The sequence below is a fragment of the Ambystoma mexicanum genome, chromosome 6q (genome assembly GCF_040938575.1).
Source record: "Ambystoma mexicanum isolate Mex_15411 chromosome 6q, UKY_AmexF1_1, whole genome shotgun sequence".
In the NCBI taxonomy this organism is placed as follows: Eukaryota; Metazoa; Chordata; class Amphibia; order Caudata; family Ambystomatidae; genus Ambystoma; species Ambystoma mexicanum.
The window spans coordinates 400,965,315-400,987,986 of record NC_090937.1 but is presented as its reverse complement, the minus strand read 5'-3'; the positions used below and the strand labels follow the sequence as shown (position 1 = coordinate 400,987,986).

The window sequence follows — 22,672 nt, the reverse complement described above, 5'->3', positions numbered from 1 at the left end:
AGGAAGCGGCCACACCCCAACACGGCATTGGAGCTCCTAACAACAGAGCCCGACGCTGCACAAAGTGAGTGCTATCCCATCCCTGGCCCGACCAGAAAAAAAAAACCTTAGATGTGGAAAAAGGAAACAGCTCACTGTGCCCAAGGGGCTCAGACGCAGGGAATGTGCACTGGATTCAGAGTAGCTCTGACACACACCAGACATTGCAGTAGAAAGTGAACTTTTGTTTAGACTTTCCCTCGTGTCGTCCCTCCTTATATCATCGAGTCTGTCACAGATGATAATTCTTGGAGTAAAACAGAAGTCTGAAGTGACGTTCTTTGATAAGAGTATGAAGATTGTTTGCATAAGAGAGTGGGGACCAGTACAAAGCTAGGAGAGCTTTAACAAAATGGATCAGGTGCTTGGGCTCCAAGCAAGCCAGCTTAATCAAGGTAGTCGACTGTGGTCTCTGTGATCAAGATGCTTTTGTTTTCATATTCATAAACTAAAATACATAGGTCTGACAATCAACAGGCAACGTCAGCATGCATAATCAGCCCCGAAGAAGACAGTGGGCCCCATTAGGACCCGTGCGGACCCGTAATGAATGGTACCGGTACGGGACCGGCACAGTTCATTACAGGCTGCCCTATTACGAGGACTGCTGTGGGACCCGCTAAGGAACGCCTGGTCAGACTAGGCATCCTTAGCGGGTCCCGCTAGCAGTCCAGGATGCTAACAACAGGCCTGTCATTAACGGGCCCGTTGTTAGCATCCTCCCCATTCCCACTGAGCCCTATGGGGCTCAATGGGAATGGGGATAAATTTTTACCGGGTCCCAGAAAAGGGCAATTACCGGGTCCACCAAGGTCGGCATGACCCAGTTATTGCCCTTTTCTGGGACCCGGTAAAAAATCATTACCGGCGGCAGCCGTGCCCTTAATAAGGGCACGGCTACCGCCAGGGTCGTAATGAGGCCCAATATCCTCATAATCGTGTTCACCATTTTTCAAACATAGGTTGATGAGGTTGTATGCTGTTTTACAATTATAAAGCTGTATGTAGACTATTGAACAATTATATTCTTAATTTTATATTTTTTTCGAATAACTGTATGTACATATTTTATTGCACTTCATTTGTTACCCATATTATTGTGAACCCTCCATAATGCAAATTAAATGTGTGTAGTGATAAAGTATCTTGGTCTTGCCTTTACCCACTAGAAGAACAAGTTACTTACCAACTGGTAACATTCTTTCAATTGGATGTTCCTCCAACGTATTCCTCATCTTAGATGTATTCCATCCAGCTTTAGCTGCTTCGGAAAAAAAATTCGGCAGAGGGCGCCGTGCGATGATGTCGTCGAGTCGATGGTCCCTCGAAGGCCTCCGTCGAGGGTGACGTCATCAGGTGTATAAGTAGCAAGCACGGCGCCCGTTGGCCTCAGGTCTGTTTTTCCCCCTCACTTTCGTTGTACTGTGTAGATTTGTGCCGGTAGTCTGGTGTCAGCCTTGCGAGAGTTGAGGTGGCAATAGCCTGGAAAAATCTACCGAGGGGTAGGTTGGGAGGGTGATGGGGAATACGTTGGAGCAATATCCAATGGAAAGAACGTTACCAGTTGGTAAGTAACTTGTTCTTCGAGTGGATTGTGTCCTCCAACGTATTCCTCATTTTAGATAGACTCCCAAAGCAGTATGGACAATTTCTTTGGAGGAGGGGACAGATTTTTTGATACCCTTAAATGGCTGAATATAATACTGTTTTACCAAAATGTAACTCCTTAGACTGGGAAGCATCCAGACTATAGAATTTTGAAAAAGTATGCAGCGAAGACCAGGTTGCTGCTTCACAAATAGACCTTATTGGAACACCTCTTTGAAGGGCTGTCGAAGAGGCAATGCCTATAGTGGAATGAGCCCTTAAACCTTCTGGTGGGTCTTTTTGTGCTAATCTGTAGCATTCTGAAATGCAAAGCACAATCCAGCATGATATGGTTTGTTTTGACACTAATTGACCCAATTTCCTTCCGGTGTATCCAATGAACAGTTGATTGTCCACCCTAAGCTTGGAAAGCATAGAGATGTAAAAGCTTAAAGCTCTTCTCGGGTCTAACCTGTGTAATCTTTCCTCCTCCTTACCAGGATGAGGTGGAGGGTAGAATGCGGATAGAACAATTTTCTGATTTAAATAAAAATCAGACACAACTTTAGGTCAAAATGAGGGTTTAACCCTTAACACAACTCTGTCCTTATGGAACACAGTATAGGGTGGCCCAGAAGACAGTGCCTGCAATTCGCTCACTCTTCTTGCAGATGTTACAGCAACTAGGAAAGCAGTTTCCCATGTCAGTAATCTTAATGGACAAGTGTGCAAAGGCTCAAAAGGGGCACACATTAAGAATTTTAGAACCAGATTAAGATCCCAAATTGGTACTTGGAATGGGTAAGGAGGAAACACGTTAGTGAGTCCTTTTAAGAATTGCCTTACTAAAGGAATTTTGAAATAGGAGCATTCTTCCGACAAGCGCTTGAAGATGGAAAGCGCTGCAAGATAACCTTTAATGGTTCCAACATTTATGCCTCTATGTGCTAGGGACAAGAGGAAGGAGAGTACTTCCGGAATACAACATAGAAAAGGATCAACATTCTTTTCTGTGCACCAGTTGCAAAACATTTTCCAACGGCAACAGTATAGAAACTTTGTTGCTGGCCTTCTTGCCGAAAGCAATACCTCCATTACGTCATCTGGAAGGTCCCAATCCTTGTATCTCAGCCTTTCAGATACCAAGCGTGAAGGTTGAGAATCTTGACCTCTGGATGGAGAACCTGACCCTCCATTTGTGAGAGAAGGTCCTCTCTCTGAGGAAGACTTACTGGGGGACAGATGGACATATCCAGAAGGTCCGGGTACCACGTTCTCCTGGCCCAACCCGGGGCGATTAGGATCATGCGGTTTCCGAACCATCTTAGTCTCCTGATGACCTGAGGAATGACAGGAATCGGAGGGAACGCGTACAATAGTGGGAAATTCCACTCCACCACGAACGCATCCCCTAGGGCTCCTCTCGGGGGAAATTTCCTTGAGCAATACCTTTCGAACTTCCGTTTGATTCCGGTCGCAAACAGGTCTACTTGAGGGGTTCCCCAAAGAGCGAAGATCTCCTGAATGACTTCCTGAGCCAGTTCCCATTCGTGGGACACCGTGCTCTGCCTGCTCAGAGCATCTGCCGTCATATTCTCCTCTCCAGCTAGATGAACTGCTGTTAAGGAGATTCCTTCTGAATTGCCCAATACCATAGCTGCATTGCCTCTCTGCACAGAGGCAGTGACCCTACACCTCCTCTTTTGTTTAGATAATGCATGGCCACTGTGTTGTCCGTCATTATCAGGACATTTTTTTTTTCCCTGACAGATGGTAGAAAAGCTTTCAGCGCTAGTCTGATTGCTCTCAGCTCTAAAAGGTTGATGTGTAGTTTGGACTCCAATGGAGACCAGTGACCGCTGATTGTCAGCTCGTTGGCATGAGCTCCCCACCCCATGAGTGAGGCGTCCGTCACCACTGTGATCTCCGGCCATGGTTGCTAAAAAAGTTCTCCTTTTTGGATATTCTCTGTGCAAGTCCACCACAGAACATCCTGCCGAACCTTGTTCGGAATCTGGAGAAGATCCGTCATTTAACCAGAGAATTGCCACCATTGGGTCTTTAGAGCCCATTGAAGGGATCATATCCTCAGGCGTGCCTCTGGCACCAGGAAGATGCAGGATGCCATGAGGCCGAGTAAACTTAAAAAGTCGTAGGCCTTGAGATTTTGGGCATTTTGGAATTTGGAGACCATCTGAAGAATGTCTTGAGCCCTCGACTTGGAAGGCAAGCCCTTTCCCAAGGATGTGTCTAATACAGCTCCTATGTTTTGGAGCTATTGGGAAGGTGTCATTTGTGACTTCTTGAAATTGAGGGAGAAGCCCAGCTTGTGGAGGAAGTGGCAGGTGACTTTCAGATGATCCAGTGCTTGTTCGGCAGAACGTACCCTGATCAACCAATCGTCCAGGTAGGAGTAGACGTGAAACCCCCCTCTCCTGAGGTGCGCTGCCACCACTACCATTAGCTTGGGCAAGACCCTCGGGCAGAGGTCAATCCGAATGGCAGGACTCAAAACTGATAGTGTGAGTCACCAACTACGAACCTCAGGTATTTTCTGTGCTTGAGATAAATCGGCACATGAAAATAAGCATCCTGGAGGTCCAATGACACCAACCAATCCTGGAGTTGAAAGGCCTGAAGGATCTGAGAAAGAGTGACCATCTTGAACTTGTCCTTCCTGAGGAACTTGTTCAAGTTTCTTAAGTCCAAGATGGGTCTCAGTCCTCCGTCCTTTTTGGGAATCAAAAAATACGGGGAGTACCATCCCTTGTTCCTCTCTGCTGCAGGTACTGGCTCTATAGCACCTTTCTCCAGCAGGGTTAGAACTTCCTGCTGTAGGAGCGGGTCTGAAAACTTCAAAGGGTGTCTCCCTGGTGGATTGTTTTGAGGTTGCGTTAGAAAAGGAAGGCAGTAACCTTGGGCTAGTATTTCTAGAGCCCAAACATCTGAAGTAATGGCTCGCCATTCTTGCAGATGCTGTGATAGTCTGCCCCCTACAGGTGTCTTGTGTTGCAAGTCATCAAAGCGGTTTTGTGGCGGTTGCTGCGGCCGCTTATGGCAAAGAGGCTGCAGCTGGAGTTAGCTTTGCATGTTTTCCTCGTCCACCACGAGCAGCCTTTTTCTGGCCCCTTTGACTAGCCATCCCACTCGCCTTTCCATATGAGAAGTAGTAACGATAGGATTGTCCCCTCCAAGATTGTCCTGGAGCACGAAAAGGCTGATGTTGCCTAATAGAAGCCCCTAAAGACTTGGCAGCTGCTTTTGAGGTCGGCAACCTCTCAAGGCTCTCGTCAGCCTTACTGCCAAAATGTGAGACCCGTCAAAGGGCATGTTCAGAAGGTGGTTCTGTACATCTGGTGCGAAACCTGACTTCCGTAACCACGCAAATCTGCATATTACCGTGCTAGTGCCCATGGGCCTGCTCACATTATCCGGAGTGTCCAGTCCAGATTGAAGGGATTCCTGCATGGCCTCCTTTCCATCTCTAACGATGGCTAGGAATCCTTTCCTTTCATCCCCTTCTGGTATATGCTCCGCCGCCATTGCAATGCACTCCCACAGAGTGTATGAAAACTTTGCCAAGGCACATGTGGAGTAGGCTGATTTTAATACCATACTTCGAGCTGAAAATACCTTTCGTGCCCAGCCATCCACGTGCTTATCGTCCCTGTCCAGAGGGATAGAAGGGTATGCCAGTTTGTTAGAAGCTGTGGCTGCCTGTATGACCAGACTCTCGGGAGTGAGATGTTTAGACAGATAGCCGGGGTCGCTACTGGTAGGGCGGTATTTTGAGGTGAGGGATTTATTCACTGGAGGAATAGAATATGGAGTCTCCCAATTTTTGGCCACCCTATTTTGCAAGGCTACATGAAAGGGTAGTATTGGGTCTTCGGTGGGACCATAGTCCAATATATCTGTCAAATCATCCTGGGTGAATTGGGTTGGTGGTCTAGTCTAGTCCATCCTAAGTAATCTACCACCTTTGTCATTAGCTGACGGTATGATGGACTGGCATGCTCTCCTGGTTCTGGCCTGCCAAAGTCATTTTCAGGAGATGTATCAATGCCACTTGCATTGTGTAATGATTCCACCAGGTCCTTCATCCTGCTTTCTTCTGAAATCAGGCATTCTGGGTCTTTTGGGGTGCCATATTCCAGCCCAAAGGGTACATTCTCCTCATCAGATCTCTCCTGTTCCTCAAAAATTGAGGTCAGGGACTTGAAAAATGCCTTCCTAGGAAGAGGTTTGAAAACCTTTTCTGGGAGAGGTGGAAGAGGTGTATTAATGCGCTCTGAAGGTATTACAGCCTTCTCTTTCCCTTTCCCTGGCTGGCCTGGCTGAACTGGAGCCTTCGGTGCCGTGGGCTTCGGGGTCGACGTTGACAAAGGCATCGATGGCGTCGATGGCATCGATGTAATAGCCCAAAGATTTGCCCTTCAAGGTGCGTTGGGTCTCAGATGGCATCGCTGACCTCGAGCGGTTGACTCGACTCGAGCTGTCTTTTTCACTCGGCGTCCTGGAAGGTTCTCTATCCTTCCTTTTTCGATCACCCGGGCTCGAGGGCGCGCGAGTGTCGGAGCGATGACGCTCCCGGCTGGCTTCCGAAGAAGGCATGGACCGAGGCTTTGCTTTCTCGAACACCTCCATCATTTTGACCCTGAATGCTTCCCACTCTTCGGAAGACAAATGTTTTGTGGGACATTTCATCCTTTTTGGGGATTCGTCCGAGGACGAGGTGGAGGGGGACCTGTGGCGTCTTTTCTTCGATTTTGTTGTCGAAGGCGACGAGCGATGGGAATCGCTTCGGGACCTGGACCGATGGCTTTCGCGTCGAGGAGACTGCTCCTCGCGGGACCTCGACTCAACGCTAGAGGCTTTATGGTCGGATTTACGACCTACCTGTACTTTATCCCTCCTCTTTTGCAACGCCTTTCCCATCATCGCCTGACACTTTGTACAGGCCTCCATGTCATGGCCTTCCCCGAGGCACCACAAACACTCTCAGTGCGGGTCTGTGATAGACATTTTTGAACCGCATGATGTGCACTTTTTGAAACCTGATCTCGGGGTCGTAGTCGGTGTCGATGATGAGGACATATCGTATCTTATTAGTAATTCACACTGCGTCACAGAACTCGAGGCGCGCCGAATCTCCGAAGCAACGTGTAACGTGGAAAAACGGAACTGAGGCCAACGGGCGCCAGGCGTGCTACTTATACACCCGATGACGTCACCCTCGACGGAGGCCTTCAAGGGACCATCGACTCGACATCGACGCATGGCGCCCTCTGCTTAAATTTTTTTCCTAAGCAGCTAAAGCTGAATGGAATACATCTAAGATGAGGAATACATTGGAGGATACAATCCACTCGAAGAAGATATTTTATAACATTATTTCAGAATCATATGCAGATATGGTTAGATGGAAAATGGGTTAGTTTGTTACATGTATATTGCCTTATTTCCTCGCCTTTCGATTTAGACCTTGCAGCTAGTCTGATATATATTCATGGCATGGGGGAGATAGAGGGGCAAATGGCAAGGGGGATGCAGAATAGGAGAAGGTAGGGATCTGGGAGGAGTTACAGATGAAAAGAGGTGAATTGAGGAGAGAAGGGTGATGGGTGGTGATCTTGTCTGAGAATAAGTTGGCAACATCTCCTTAGGATGTGGTCTCTGAAAGACACAGGGGACCCCACACTCTGGATGGGAGTATTAATATGAAATTAGATCGCAGAAAGACATCCAAAGGATACGATTCAAAGGTTTTGGTATCAAGAATTCTTTATTAAACCTGATACAAATTTAATGTATGAAACAAAGCATGATTTAATCTGCACTTGTAAAAAACAATTTACATAGCAGGAAACAACTTAGGGGCAACGTGAAGCTATTACAGCATCCATTTACAACGTGCTGAGAAAGATGCCATTTACCATGAGAAACTCAGCAAGATAAGTAGCAAGTAGGGATCCTGGTCCTCAGTCCCTAGTCTTTTTCATTCTAATTAGGACTTTACATCATGTCCTTAGGACCCTCGCGAGAATCCTTACACTTAGGGGTAACGTTAAGCGATTACAGCATTTCTTTACAACGTGCTGGAAAAGATGCCATTCAACCTTGAGAAATTACAAACACACACAAATATATATAGTGTACTCTGGTCTTTTATATGCGGTACAAAAAACCGACTCCCTAAAATGGGGACATTATGCCTGCACGAAGATAAAAACCTGGTGTAAGGGGTTCCGCCCCAGTACATAATGCATTGTTGACTAGGCAGCATGCTTCCAACATTTAAGTTATGTGCGTTTTCTCGCGAGCACGCTACTATTCAGGGAGTAAGTTCCTAGTCTTGGGCGGTACGGCCCATTGCGGGATCATGTGACACAATGCGTGATCACGTGTCCCAGCAGACGCTATTTTATTTGCTACAGAGACTGATGAGGCGCTGCTTAATGCTTCTGCCTGCCGGAATTTACTGTTGGACGGGTGACCGGCGGCCGCGTGTGGGACAAGATCTTCTGTGTGCCTCAGGTAAGCGCTACGACGTCGGGTGTTGACTTTTAGAGGCTGCCTGCCAGTAATGGAGAATTGTCTTTATTCAGGTTATCACATGTTTGGTAACTATATATATTGCCACAGACTTTTGAGGGCTTTTATTTTAGTTACCGTTCCCTACCTTCTGCGAGCTAACTCCAGTTGGCACTGCACACCGTACGAATTTGGCTAGTTCTCACTGGGGAAGACTTATTCACTAGTGTTACTGGAATAAGTCCAACGTTTGTACATTAAATTGCTTGCTTGAAGGTTCTGGCACATATAACATCAGTGTGACTAGAATGAATTTATACTCTTACATATTCAAATGCCTGGTTTTCGTTTAGGCATGTTTAACATCGGTGCAGCCCATTTTGGACCCTTGTAGTCACTAGTATATCCATCCTCGCTTTTTGTGTCATCAATTGGACACATTTGATAAGAATTGTCAGCCTACAACTTTTTATTCTTGACTTATACGGTGGGCTTCTACCTGGTGATGTTTATATATCCATTAACACTTTACAGGTCGGAGCAATCCTGGCGCTCAGCATTGTAGTGTGCAGGAACTTTCCCTGGGACGCTGTCAATTAGCTCACACAGGTGGACCCAGCTACAAATGAAAGGGAGATCCGAACAGCCTCCCTATGTGTATGTGAAGGTTAGTCAATTTCCATCATCTGATTTCCTCTTGCCCCGGTTTAACATCTGGGGGCTCAACCACCATTGCCAGAAGTAGCAGTATACAGTTAGGATAACCATATTTTTGGGTTAGACAATAAGTATGTGACCTAAGTGCTTCCTTCACATTTTCCAACTTTTGGACTTGCTATAGCCACTTCAATTCTATAGCCACTTCAATTCTGTGCCCACACTTGTCAAAATTATGATCATGTTTTTATTGGTATCGGCTCTGTCCATGACCTGGTTCCACTGTCACCTTGAGACATCAATTCATGATGGTAGCACTTCTGTCTGACACCTCAGGTCCACCCCGGAGAATTCCACCCGGGTTGAGAGCAGGTTGTTGTTTGTTTCTATTAATTGATCATTTTAATAATGTTATATAGTGTTTTTTGAATTGGAGTTTATATATCGTTTCATGTCATTATCTAAGCTAAGGGAATTTATGTATTGATGTTTCCCTTTTCTTTCTTTTTCCCTCCTCCCCCATTGTTAGAATGTCTACTTTTTACTGCTGATGAAGACGTTACTACAATAAAGTACATAAGTCGAAACTGGTTGAGTGTGGATTGGGATGAGATTGTGGTCGGAGACTTCTGGGACCCATCTCAATTGCCTAGGCCACTGATACTATCTATTGTGGCCTGACAGATTGATTGAACATTCTTTCTATAAATTCTTCTGATGAATTATACGTCATGAATTCTCTTATAGATTTTATAGTGTACACCCATTGGTGCTTGGTATGAGTGGTTTGTTGGATGGATGTATGTGGATGAATGCTTGGACGATTAAATAGGATGATTTTTACTATTTAGATGTGCTCTTTTTAACAAAAGTTGTTCCCTGCTATGTAAATTGTTTTTTACAAGTGCAGATTAAATCATGATTTGTTTCATACATTAAATTTGTATCAGGTTTAATAAAAATCCTTGATACCAAAACCTTTGAATCGTATCCTTTGGATGTCTTTCTGCGATCCAACATCTCCTTAGGAGACAGGAGAGACATGGGGCAGAAGAATACGTCCGGAAATGAAACAGAGGAGCTCACAGGAACAGTTTGAGCTTGCTGACAGTCTGGAATATTAGTAAGCCTGATTAGCGGGGCAAAGGGGCTTCTTGTGGGCGTTTAGGTGCATACCTATCAACCTTTTGAGTTGCTAAGGCGAGTGAAAAAAGTGGATTTGGTTTTTGCAGCTAAGAGCTCCATTGGCACCTATGGGCAGGCAAGGGGATTGGCGGGTTGGTGAACTGGCGTATTGCGGGTGTCACCTGACCAAAGTGGGTGAGTTGACAAGCATGGAGGTCGATGAAATGAAAGGTTCGGTAAGTGGGGGAAGAAGGACTATTGGAAATAACTGAATTGCCTGTTTGGAGTCAGAAGGTCGTTCAGCGGAAGGCACTTAAGTGATTGAAGGATTGAGTAGGAGGTTGTAAGAGTCGGGGAGGGGGAGCCAAGTAGGACTTTCAGGCAACTGGGTCTTCAAAGCCCCAATGGGTATTTTTCACTTATAAGAGAAATGATTAGGCACATTTTGAAAAAATGCAACGTAGTATATTATTGTATCTCTATGCAGGACAGGGGTTCCAACCCATATTGCAGACCATCATCTTGTTCCCAAGGTGAGGCCGTTGCCTCTGAACTATCCTTCTGGACTATTTTGACTCTGTTAATACCATAAAATGAACCACTTAATAAAACAGAATGTGTTCTTGCACTGCAGCAAACCTTTGCACCATGGCCGTGCCACATTCATACCATAGAGTTGCTCTCTAAAGAATTGGTCAAGACACTAGACTACTACCAGGGAGGTAGCAATTGCACATAGTGGTTCAACCTGTTCCTCTTGCGCTCATATGAAGAGACTCATTAGTGGACGCCTCTGCTTTATATATTTAATTTAGATGACTGTCATTGTGCCACATCTTACTGTGAGGTTACTTCAAGGTGCAGCAATTGTTCACAGGTCCAGAGAGTTCATAAATGATGCATTGGCAAGTGTTGCATTATTAAGCAGTGTCATACTTACGGGTCATAAACACAGTTCGGTGTGAAGGAGTGGTTGGCTTTATGACCGAGTGATGCACAGTACTTTGAGATATAGTGGTAGGGCTCGGGCACGTCAATCACTGTATCTTCATCTAGAGAGATTGTGTTTCCATTAATGGACCAGTCCCTGCTGTCCACCTAGTGGCAAAAAGAAGAGTCCAGGTTAGTGAATGCTGCCATCTATTCATGTTTTCATAGACTCCCCAAGTCCCTATTTAGCTAAACCTAGAAATGGGGAATCCATTATCCGACCTACAAAGATCAGCAGTAATCTGCACCATGCAGATGTGCAGCTCCCCCCGTCCCCACCGGGTTACACCAGGCATTGCGTAAAGGTCAATTTCCTGTTGCTGAAGCACAAGGGTCATACATATGTAGCTTTCCGGCACCCGCGTATGCAAGAGGCATGATTGATTACCCTAGAAGCGGCACTAAAGGCTTCATTCAGGAAGATTAATGCACCTACTTGCACCTACTTACATGATATGAAATGGCATTTATAACGTGCCTATATACACGTATTTCAAGGCGCGACGAGGCAAGGGAGGGGGACCAGAGGGAAGACAGAGACAATGATCTTACTAGGCCAGGTGACATTAATATCGCGCACGTGCAGGGGAGGGGGGAAAGGAAAGTGCGGAGGCAAGAGGGAGGGGGCTGTGCAGTACATAGGATCAACAGTAATGAATAAATAGAATGAATAAAACAATAGGTAAAAAGTGCAGCCAGCTTGTGGCAAGTGCAGGGTAAGTGCAGACATCAAGTGTCAAGAGCTGGTGGGGGCTGTAGGCATACGGAAACAGCCCCCAAGTGCAGGATTTGCCCAGGAGGCAATGCAGGTGAGCAGCTGGTGGGGGAGGGGACCTGGGCCCAAGACCAAAGGTAGTCAGGTGACCAATGCAGTTTCAGTCAGGAGTTCAGCAGGGCACAGTAGGAAAGAAAGCAGAAGCAAAGAGAAAGGTCTTGAGGTGCTTCCAGAACCAGAGATGGTTCTCCTCAAGTTTCGGGGAGACAGAGGGGCTGTTCCAGAGGGAGGCCCCAGCCGAAGAAAGAGATCTACCACCAACTCGCTGCTTGGCGAAGCGACTGGACCTGCGGGAGTTGGAGGCGGATGAGCTAAGAGCTTGAGAGGGTAGATATTTAGGAAGAGAGAGTTGAAGGTAGTGAGGTGCCAGGCCCCAGAAGGCCTTGTGGACAATGCAGATGGTTTTGAATTTAATCCTCGCAGCCACTGGGAGCCAGTGTAGAGATTTCAGTCCTGGAGAGATACGATCCCTGGGCTTGAGGCCAAGGACAAATCTCGCAGTCCTGTTCTGGGTGAGTTGCAGAGGGCAGAGAGTAGAAGCAGGAATATTTAGAAAGAGGCTATTGCCGTAGTCCAGCCTAGAGAGAACCAGAGATCTGGAGACAGTAAGCTTCTTGGGGAAGGAGAGGAAAGGAAGAATACCTGTGAGGGGGTGCAGCTGGTAGTGTGACTTCTTAGAGATGTCAGAGATGTGAGGAGAGAAGGATAGTGTGGAGTCAAAAATGACCCCAAGGTTTTTAGCCTCCCAGGTGGGAGAAGGAAGAGGGCCAAGGGAGGCCAGTCAGAGAGCGATAGGAAAGGGGGGAGCAGGTGTGCCGATGAGGAGAATATCAGTCTTACTGGCATTATGGCAGGGATCATTGGCTGCACACCTCTCCTGGATAGTGGACAGACAGTCAGAGATGGGAGAAGGAGATACTTTTGTCTTTGGCCACCAGCACAAGCCCAGCTGCTCAAGCTGGGGCTTTGGTCATAAACCAAGCACCCCAGTAGCTATGACGGGTGGCCACTTTGCCTGGGGCATGCCGGGTGCCATCAGTAGCCATGGTGAGTTGTGTGGGCTTCCACCTGGTCGCCCTTCTGAAGCTCCAATGGTCATCGCCAGTGGCAAGTGCCACCACAGTGGCCTTGTCAGGTCCGCAAGGTGCTACTTGCTCATGGACCCAGACCCCAGGACTGAGCCAGGTCTGCAGGTAAGTGTCGGACAGGGACTAGGCTCAGATCTGATTTCCTCTCCTTGGTCTTCTGGGTGCCTCCACTCCTACAGGCTAACCAGAGGACCCATGGATTAACCCACAGACCCAAGCCATGGTCTCCAAACCAGTAAAAACACCTAATAAAAATAAACAAAACGATTGAGTTCTGGAGATCACCAGTGATAAGCGCAACACACAAAAGAGCATCGGGCGTTGGTCCATTATACCTAGCATTTGTATCGTATCTGAATAAGATCTTCTACCCCCGTGACAGTCACACAAAGACAAGAGAGCTCACAGAAATGTGATGACAGTTCTGCTTCTATGTCCTTCCGGCAGCGAAGTGGCTGAAAGGCGCCATGTTCGGTGCCTTACATGCCAGAAATAAATTAAGAAATACTTATATGGTTGCAAACACTATCCAAAATAAAGATTGTTGCGAGTCAGTACAGACTAAACAGGAAGGTGAGTATGCGTGTTGTTGTACCGCTATTCAAAATGCACATATTTTCTTTTTTCAACGGTATAGTCCACTGCTTGTATTGACTTCTTTTGATTGTGTTTTGCAAATAGCTGTCAGTTTAAAGTAAAACACATTTTTCCAATCGACATCTTCCTTGATGTAACTTTCCGAATTTCCACCAGATGTCGCTGTTACCGCAAAAAACATGTGTAGCACTTTTTGCTGCTGCACTTCAAAGAAGGAAGGTGATGCCTGCACTAGTAGGTACTCCAATGAGGCTGTAGTGAAACCCGGCCCGCTACCTGGTAATTATTGACAAACATCTTTAGGTACTTGTGATTTCGCCTTTCAGATGTATTCTGAAGCACATTTTAATGTTGCACACATCAGAATATACAAAACGAAATACTTAATAATAATAATTTGTTATTTATATAGCGCTTTCGCCAAAGCGCTGTATATAGAACATATTTACATACAATTATCACAGAAACCAAACAGTACCCATTTATCGACCGTGGAAGGATCAAAGGTTCAGTTGGACTTGGCAGGATTGGAAGATGCCATCTGTGAATCGCAGCAGGCGAGCACTTAACCCGCCGTGCCATCTAACAGATTTACTAGAAATTCAGTGTACATATTTTGGTGGATAGGGATTGGCTTCCTGTTTAAACTCCTATATGCAACAGAATAGGTATAAGGCTTAAAGAGACTCAAGCCTCAAATTCTTGACATCTGTTTTATTTTAAGATGAATTCAATAATAATATTGATAAGTAATCAATCATAAATATTCAATACCATTATTTACATTTGTTTTCTCCCTGAGATGAATTTCTTTTGGTAAAGCTCGAAGTGCTCTATATGCCTAAACTCTTTTTGAGAAGGTATCAGTGATGGTAAAAAAAAAAAAAAAAACATTGATATCAGAATTAGATGCATAGTGAGATAAAGTACACGTTACATTTTGTATAAAAGCTGAGTCGTCTTTTCACAAGCAGCGTGGAAGGGAAAATGCTCAACTCTCAACAACGAAAGCTATCTTTTAGAATTTTGGGGGATGTTCCTAGCTGTAACATTCAATGTTATTTTTGTGATAATGACCGTTATGGTAGGCCATACCGGTTGATAATGGCCCGCTGCCCAAAATAATGGCCCAAGCAAGGGAAAGACAAATGTTGCAATACAGAAAAACAATCTTTTTATGAAAGGGCACTTAATCAAGCGTACATAACAGGATGTATGGACCCAAAGAAAGATGGTTTATAAAGGACTAAGGAGAGGGTGCTCAGGGGTCGGGGGTCATTTTGATCATTTAGATCAGGTGGTTGGAGCTTAATGGAACTGTGGATCTCTACCCTAGCATACGCACATTGGTTTATCCATAAATAGTAGGTATTTGTCTGCTTGTTGTTATATTTCCTGCCACCTGTATATGGGGTTCCCAATGGACAGAGCTCCTGCAGTCCCACTTGTAGACTTGTACAGTTTGTGGGGGTTGGAACCCTGTTGTACAGTGGTGCTGAATCAGGTGATAACCTGTTTGGATTTGAAGGGCTCAAGTTTCATTCCTCAATGATAGTTGACACCATTTTAGGCTTTGAGAAAAGATGTATTTATTGTGCCAGATGGTCAGTTGCACGTTTTAGTCAGAAATATTTGTCACTTGTGTGACATGCATCTTGGCGTACACTTTTTCAGACTTAGGTCCTAGGCTGCTTGCTTGTGCTTTCAGTGCTGACACGTGTTTCAACCATAGGTTTTCCTCAAGGCAAGAACATAGTTGCTTCCTGTCCCGTGTGGGTCTTGGTCAAGTATGGGTCCTATGTGGGTAGCTGTGTAGCTTCCGAGCCCGGCTGGACGAAGAATGAGCTGCTTGTAAGGGGGGGGGGGACGTTGTAAGAAGTTGTGATGCAATATTTGGGAGTGGTGCCAAAAACGGTCTTGCATTGCCTCAAATCCCAAGTAGCTAATGAACCATTAAAAGCTGCCAGGCCTATCTAATTAATAGAGCCAATCAAGCTTTTATATGAAAGGGAGTAAATTCTACTTTAAAAGATGTATCAAAATATAATGTGTGTAAAATATTTACTGGAATAACTATATTAAAATATAAAATAGAACATCAAATCAAAATAGGCCACTGCACACTGCAATCCCAGGTCTTTTGGAAAAAATCAACGATCATTTCGTACTAAAATCATCCTAATGAAAATACAATTACTAGAATATTTCGGAAAAAAAGAAACAATGTACTCGCATTTCTGTAACTCATTTTTTAAACGTGGCTGAAAGTGACATGTACTGGTGAATAGCAGTATTGCCACTCATTTTTATTTGCATTATTGTGGTAAATAAATTGTGGCAGGGAAGTCAGAGAGCCCCTGCCGAGCCCTGGCTCAAGGGCAATATTTGAAGTCTGCCAGGGCTGAGCCCTGGCTAACCAAGGCCCACTTAAAGCCCTAGCTAGGCATGTAATGTCGACTTTCCCCGCGCTCTTGATTGTCTGTTGTCGCTGCACAGGGTGAACTTGTGACCTTAAAGTATGCACCATATTGCTCAATTATAAACTGCAGACTTCTGAAACCAAATGTCTTAATTGGAGACCTTTTAAATAATTATATAATATTGCAAAAGTGCTGCTCGTTTTTGTCTGTTAGATGGGTGCAAGGCAATACAATCTAATAAAACAGATAACTGCATAATACTAAAATACTGAATTATTACAGGGTCATCAAACTGACCCTGCCACTATGTTTAAGTTGGAGTCCTCATCTTAAATGCACTTTTTGAAATGGTTATAACTGGAGCCATTGGACCAATCTTCATGAAAGTTTCCAAACATAACAAAATATAAACGCAAATGAATATTGTTGTTAAAGTTTCTTGAGTTTCTGTCAAGAGGTTGGGGAGCAAAGTTATAAGAAGGGTCCCACAAACTCTGCGTCTCATAGGGCAAACTTGTCTCTTACCCACAGCTGAGCCACTGGATGGGTTTGTGCCAAGCTTCCTCACCAAAGTTTGGCATTCAGTGGCAAAGGTGCACTTTCCCGAAATTCCATCCAAGAGTTTGTTTTAAATCTGGCCAAAAGTGGCGAAAGTCCTGAAAGAGTAGTCTGGGTTGTCTCAAGCGATCTGTGGACCCGGAGGGCTATTTTCTGGGCCCTGATTTGCCTGATTGGCCAATTTGTATTTACAGACCTGCAGGGTGTCTAGGCCTTTTAGTAAGAGCCAGCCAGTTGCATTGTTGAACAAACAGCCAATCTGATTGGTTTGGCTACCGGAACAATATTGCAAACGGTCACCACTGCTGCGTGCACATTTTCTCAGAGATAAAAGGGCATATTGCAGCCCTCTTGCACACCCTCAGCTTAGACCTTGCTCGGATGGGGCACAGAAGGGTGCAATGTACTCCCAGAACAGATAAGGCCCTGCTGTTTTTCAGATCTAAGCACATCACTTCAGAAAGAGTTGTGTTGCCCACTAAAAACCACGCTCTGCCTTTCCCTACTCCCCTTGCCATTGTCAGGCACTTCTCCCCTGCATTCTCTGTTCTGTCAGCATGGCGCAACGTGCTTCAACCCTGCTCCCAGCATGCGCCTCCACCCTCCCCGCTTACCTGCCCACGCCTGCCCATCTGCTGTGACTTTCAGATGGCAGGGAGAAGCATGACTCTCTCTTGCGTGCTGTATTGTGTGTATGCTACCAGGTATACGTTCCTTCCTTACCCCAGGGTCTCCTCCTTCATTCCAATCGCCACTTACTGACATTTGAGCTGATTTGCATATCCACAATGCATTGCCCATCTGGCACGAACTGGAGATGAACTTCCAGTGATGGCTACAGGCTAGTGCTGTGCTTAGCATGTGTTGGTTGAAATGACTAATTCTTCTTTCAAATCTCGGGTGCAAGGTTTTTTTTCCAGCCTCCTAAAAACACCACCAGTGTGCTGGTGTTTGCTCAACATGCCTCAATGATCCAACCTCAAGGATTCTGACTGTAGATCCAAATGAGGTCCTAGAGAACTGTTTTATCAGCTTAGACCATGGTCCTCTATACCCTCTATACTGGCTATTTGTCTTGTATGTCCTGTTCTGTTTTTTGTGCGCTTTCAGGCCCACGGGCGAGTAGCGCTATACAAGAATTACAAATACATAAATAAATGTACTGTACATTCCTAATCAAAGTCCATCGTCAGGCCATAATCTAAAAAAAGCACTATTTTAGATGTTGTCCTGATGATGGAATTTTAAATCTGAAATGCATTGACAACACTACATCGGCCTCATCTGTGTTTCAAAAAGATACCTGGATATATCAAAGGACTTTATAGCGAGCTCTACTGGATATAAGTTTCATAAATGGACATTTTGAATGTAGTGTAGTATTGTATGACCACTGGGGTGCACTCAGTACCCATGACGTTTTCCTGGGTTCTTCTTGTCACATCGAGTGGTTCTCCCATGGCCACTTTACTGTGCGTATGGCATGATAAACAACTGTCGGTGAGGGAACTAGACAATGGTACCAGTGCAAAACAACAGAACCCAGGGTGCCAGCAGGAGGCCGAGGGACGCACTGGCACCACTGGGGATCCAGGGGAGGGGGCCGAGCCCGCTTGCACCCTCTGGCTCTGCCACTGGCCCACAATAAAAATCCATAATGCAGCTACCAGTATGGACGGCTCATGATGCCACGGATGGCAACATAAATGCCCTGCACATTCTCACGGTTCTTACTTGGCATGATCAACAGAGAGAGCGAAAGAAAAATACCAGCATCCCAAACGGTTAGTTTAAAAAAAGATTCTGGCCAAAATTAGGTATTGTTCCTGGGTTAGGGTTCACATTAAATTCTATCTAAGGGCAATCAAAAATCAAAGGAAGTGGAAACATTACATTGAATTCCCAATTACTCATGTCACTCAACAAAATGCGAGATGTCATGAGTAGTGCATGGGAGAGGCTGAGTTATGTTCGCCTTAGGAACCATTGCTGTTGAATAGGTGTGTGCTGCACCATAAAGCCCCTTTGACAAAGTCTGTTCAGTGAATTACATTTTTTTTAAAGTAAACTTAACCATAACTTTTCTTTAGACAAAGTTTTCCCAGTGATATTTAAATGGATTAAAAATAAACCATCTTCATTTTTTAAACAAAAAAACCTGACCTTCATTCATATACGATATTTTATTACAGTAGTATTTCTTTCGCGTGCATTGTATTGATGCAGAATTGTACTGTATCAATATTAATGAGTGTCATTGTTATGCTTCGTTATATATTCACATTTAACAAAGCAAATCTAAAGGTTATTTAGTGCTTGAAGGGCAGCTGACTGTAATCTAGCTGTTCAAAATCCTTCTTCCTGAAATAGTCCTTCCTCTGTGTCCCTGCCCCTTGGGGCTTGCATGATTATTTGGAAGGATCATATCTAATCTGTGAGACTGTATAACCCTTTTCCTTGACATGGCATCCCATAGAGAACCTTTGGTTTTGGCTCCAAATGTTGGATTTGTGTTCAAGCCTGAACATGTTTACTTTTCTACTGATGCTCCACACTTAATAGATGTCAACTGGGCATCCGAAAGTAGACTACATCTGATTAATGAAGTCTTGCAACGTCCTACAAGAAAATCATTTTCCTATTACGTGGATATTATACAAAATCACATTTGCAATGTTGTTGAAATGTAAGATGTTTTAGCGTGGGAGTCTGACTGACAGATTCGTTGCTGACCTTTTCTATTGTGCAATGCTTTAACCAAACAAATGATTGTCCTTATATTAGGGTACTTTTCACTGTAAATTGCACACTATACGTACAACTATACGTTTCATTTGGGAGATTTACAGGGCAGAGCATTGTGGTGTCGTTGGAAGAGTGTGTGGTTGGAGCACATACCTTTGTGCATTATTTTATGTGCCTTGCTTGATGTGCTCTAATCGTGGTGCTGATCTTTTGATGCTTCATCTGAGTCATGCCTGTGCAGATGAAGTCCCCTGCTATAAAGCTGGGTACCCAAACAATTCAAAACCTCAAGCCCCTTTGAGAATGCCTGGTAGGTCTGTTTGTAAACACCCAGGTGATAAGATTTATTAATGCCCGGCGAGAGTCAAGCAGAATGTAACACGCATTCCGATTGGCTCTCGCCGGGTTGTTACCCAGCCGGGAATCCCTCAGCCGGGATTCCATGGCCATTGTTCCCGGCCGGGGCGTGGCAGCCCCTCAGCCAATGAGGAGGCTCGAAGCGGGGCCATCCCCGCTTCGATCCTCCCTGCCGATGAGAGGCTCCCTTCACCCCCCGCCGGGGCCTCGGGTAAGTCTTTTTTTTTTTAATTCCCTTCCCTCCCACCACCCCCCCAACTTACCTTCTTGTTCCTGCGTCCCCGGCGGGGGACAAGGGAAGCCTCCAGCCGTGTGGAGACTCGGAGCGGGGCACCGCTCCACACCTCCACACGGCTCGAGGCTTCCCTCGTCCCTCGCTGGTGACGCAGGTACGTTTTTTTTTTCTCCACTCCTGCCCTCCCAACCCCACTTAACTTCTTTTTGATCCTTTTTCGGGAGCGGACACGCTGGGAACACTTGTGTTCTCAGTGCGTCTGCTCCCGATGGCGGCCATGAAAGGGAAAACGGACTCCGTTTTCCCTTTCCATGGCGGCGGGCATTTTCTTTTTTTCTTTTCTTCCGAAACGCTGCAGCGTTTCGGGACAAAAAAAAAGATTTTAGTGCCCCGGTCACGCAATTTTTCGGGGCCGGGGTACTAATAACAATATAACCCGAGCGTCGGGGGGCATTACCTGAGTCGGTAATGCCCCCGACTCTCGGGTTATATTGCTTAAATAGCCAGACCCAAAACCACTTGTGTATAAAAAGAGAAATCTCCCTTTAAGGCAGTGGTATTCAAACTGTGGGTCGCGACCCCCTAGGGGTCCGCGGGTGCATCCCAGGGGGGCCCTGAGAGCTCAGCATGAAAAAAGATTTTTTTTTTTTTTTAGATTGGAAGAAATGGGCAGGGGTGGCCCACATGGGCGGGCTGAAGCATGAAACTGTCTCAGGCAACAATGAAAAAGTGGCCCACAGTTGTAAATGGATATTCATTCCTTTAGTCACAGACTGGGCCTCATTACTACTATGGCGGACCAGTAACAACGGTGCTGGTAAGCTACCGGCACCGTTGCTACCGTTCCGCCATAGTAAGAGTTGTGCTCGTGGGTGCTTGACAGCCCCCGCCAGGTCTGACCTCAGCTCGTCGGATGCACCAGCACCGTTATTAACGGTGCCGGTGCATCCGAGCTCCCCCTTCCCATTTGAGCCATATGGGGCTCAAATGGGAATGGGGATCTACCGGCACCTTCGAAAGGGCAATTATCATGTCCGCCTAACTCGGCATGACCTAGTAATTGCCCATTCGCGGGTGCCAGACCCGGATGCAACTCCAGTGGCAGCCGTGCCGGTTTTACCGGCACAGCTACCGCCAGAGTAGTTATGAAGCCCACTGTTTCAATAGTACCCAAAGGGGTGCTTTGTGTTAAAATGTAAGTAAATTGTGATATATTCAGCAACAATGGTCAACATTACTAACTGCATAGTGGCCCCTCACCCATTATGGAGGAGCTAAGGAGCCAGCCCAGTGAAACAGTGAGCACTCCCTCAGCTGCTTTATCCAGCTAATGGAGTGCTCCTGGGCTGGCTGAACTGTCAAAGGGAAACACTGTTTCCCTTTGACAGTTCAGTTTAGTTCCCCAGCCGCACATGCTCACTGAGCCATGCAAGTGCTGGGGCGTTTTGCTTCGCCAGCATTGCATAGCTCATTGGAAATGCTGGCTGGGGCACTGCATGTCTGTATGTCCGAGGGGGAGCTCCTGCGCCTCCTCGCACATACGGACAGAGCAGCTGGAGCAGCACCCACACACAGGCCAATGCAGAAGGTACGTTTATGTTCATTGTTTTTATTTAAACATGTGTATGGATGCGTTATGAGTGAGTGTATGGTGATGGATGCTCATGTGAATGATAGAGTGATTGCTGTATGAATGGAACTGGAACAGCGCCCTGCCACTCTAAAACTTGAGGAGAACCATCTTTCTTCCTGCACTTATCAGACCTACCCTGTCTGCTGCCTTAAACGTAGCACTTGCAAATTGCTGGCTGCACTACCACTGTTTGTTGCCTTTATTATTTATTTATTGTTATTTATCTGTTTCTCCTCTGCTTCGCACTTTCCACTTCTCCCCACTTCCATGCACTTTTCCCCTCACACTTGCGCGTTCTCAATGTCACTGGGCCTAGTAAGATCGCTGTTTTATTCTCCTCTGTTCCCCTCCCTTGCCTTGTCACGCTCTGAAACACTTGTGTACGAGCGTGATAGAAATAAAATATCAATGCCTGCCCCCTGGACTCCCAGCAACAATTGCAAACTGTTTGGCTATTTACCCATTTTTTGTTAAAAGTATGCTCTACAATGCAACATTTTAACCTATTATTTAAAAAAAAATTCACAGGGGGAAACCCCCCCGAACCTCCCCTTAATGCCCCTCCACTTAAAAAAGATTCACCAGCCGCCACTGGCCCTCAGACTGTGTTGGGAACGGGATGGGGGAACCGAGGGACTATGGTGGGAGCACAATGGGCGGGAACCATGGGATAGTGATGGGAGCAGAGTGGGGAGAGCCCTGGGTGTGTGATGGGGTGGGGAGAGACCAGCGACTGGGTAGGAGTGGGATGAGGGAGCCCAGCGACTTTGATGGGAGAAGGTGACGGCGCGCAATATATACTGTCCATTTGGCATTTCTGGGGGGACCCGACCTGCCCAAATTTTGCTCAGGGGGGCCCTGGCCAAAAAAGTTTGAAGACCACTGCTTTAAGGGAACTATTTTACAGACACTCAGCAGAATTAGCAAAACATTTGATACAGTTACAAGTTGACCACAGTTCAAAGCAACGTCAGGTCTCATAAATGACAGTATATGCGGAACGTCAGGTCTCATAAATGCAGTATATGCGACCAACATCAGAATTCCTTGGATACAACGGTTCAGCTCCGCAGCTCCCGGAAAACAGAAACCAAGATGCGGGACGGAAACTCTTTGAAGTTATCCACTAGGGGTGCAATGTTTCAAGCTCCCTGTTTGGAAAGGACTTTCAAAGAGACAGATGAGTTTTATTAACTACTAAGGCTTTCTGGATTGCTAATTCATATGCTGAAAATTAAGGGGACTGACTCCACCTCGGTACAGGACGCGCCGGCAACATCACAGAGGGTGAAACACAAACCAAAATAGTGCCAGGACCTGAAATGGATAAAG

At 45.8% G+C, this 22,672-nt stretch overlaps 1 protein-coding gene across 1 annotated transcript in view; it reads right to left on the bottom strand.

Moving 5' to 3' along the window:
* The window catches only part of SETD7 (SET domain containing 7, histone lysine methyltransferase), a 428,942-nt gene that overhangs the window by 69,204 nt on the left and 337,066 nt on the right, over positions 1 to 22,672 (bottom strand). The window contains exon 7 of the mRNA XM_069630897.1: positions 10,883 to 11,040. Within this exon, the coding sequence (XP_069486998.1) occupies positions 10,883 to 11,040 (158 nt within the window). The remainder of the gene's footprint in view (positions 1 to 10,882; positions 11,041 to 22,672) is intronic.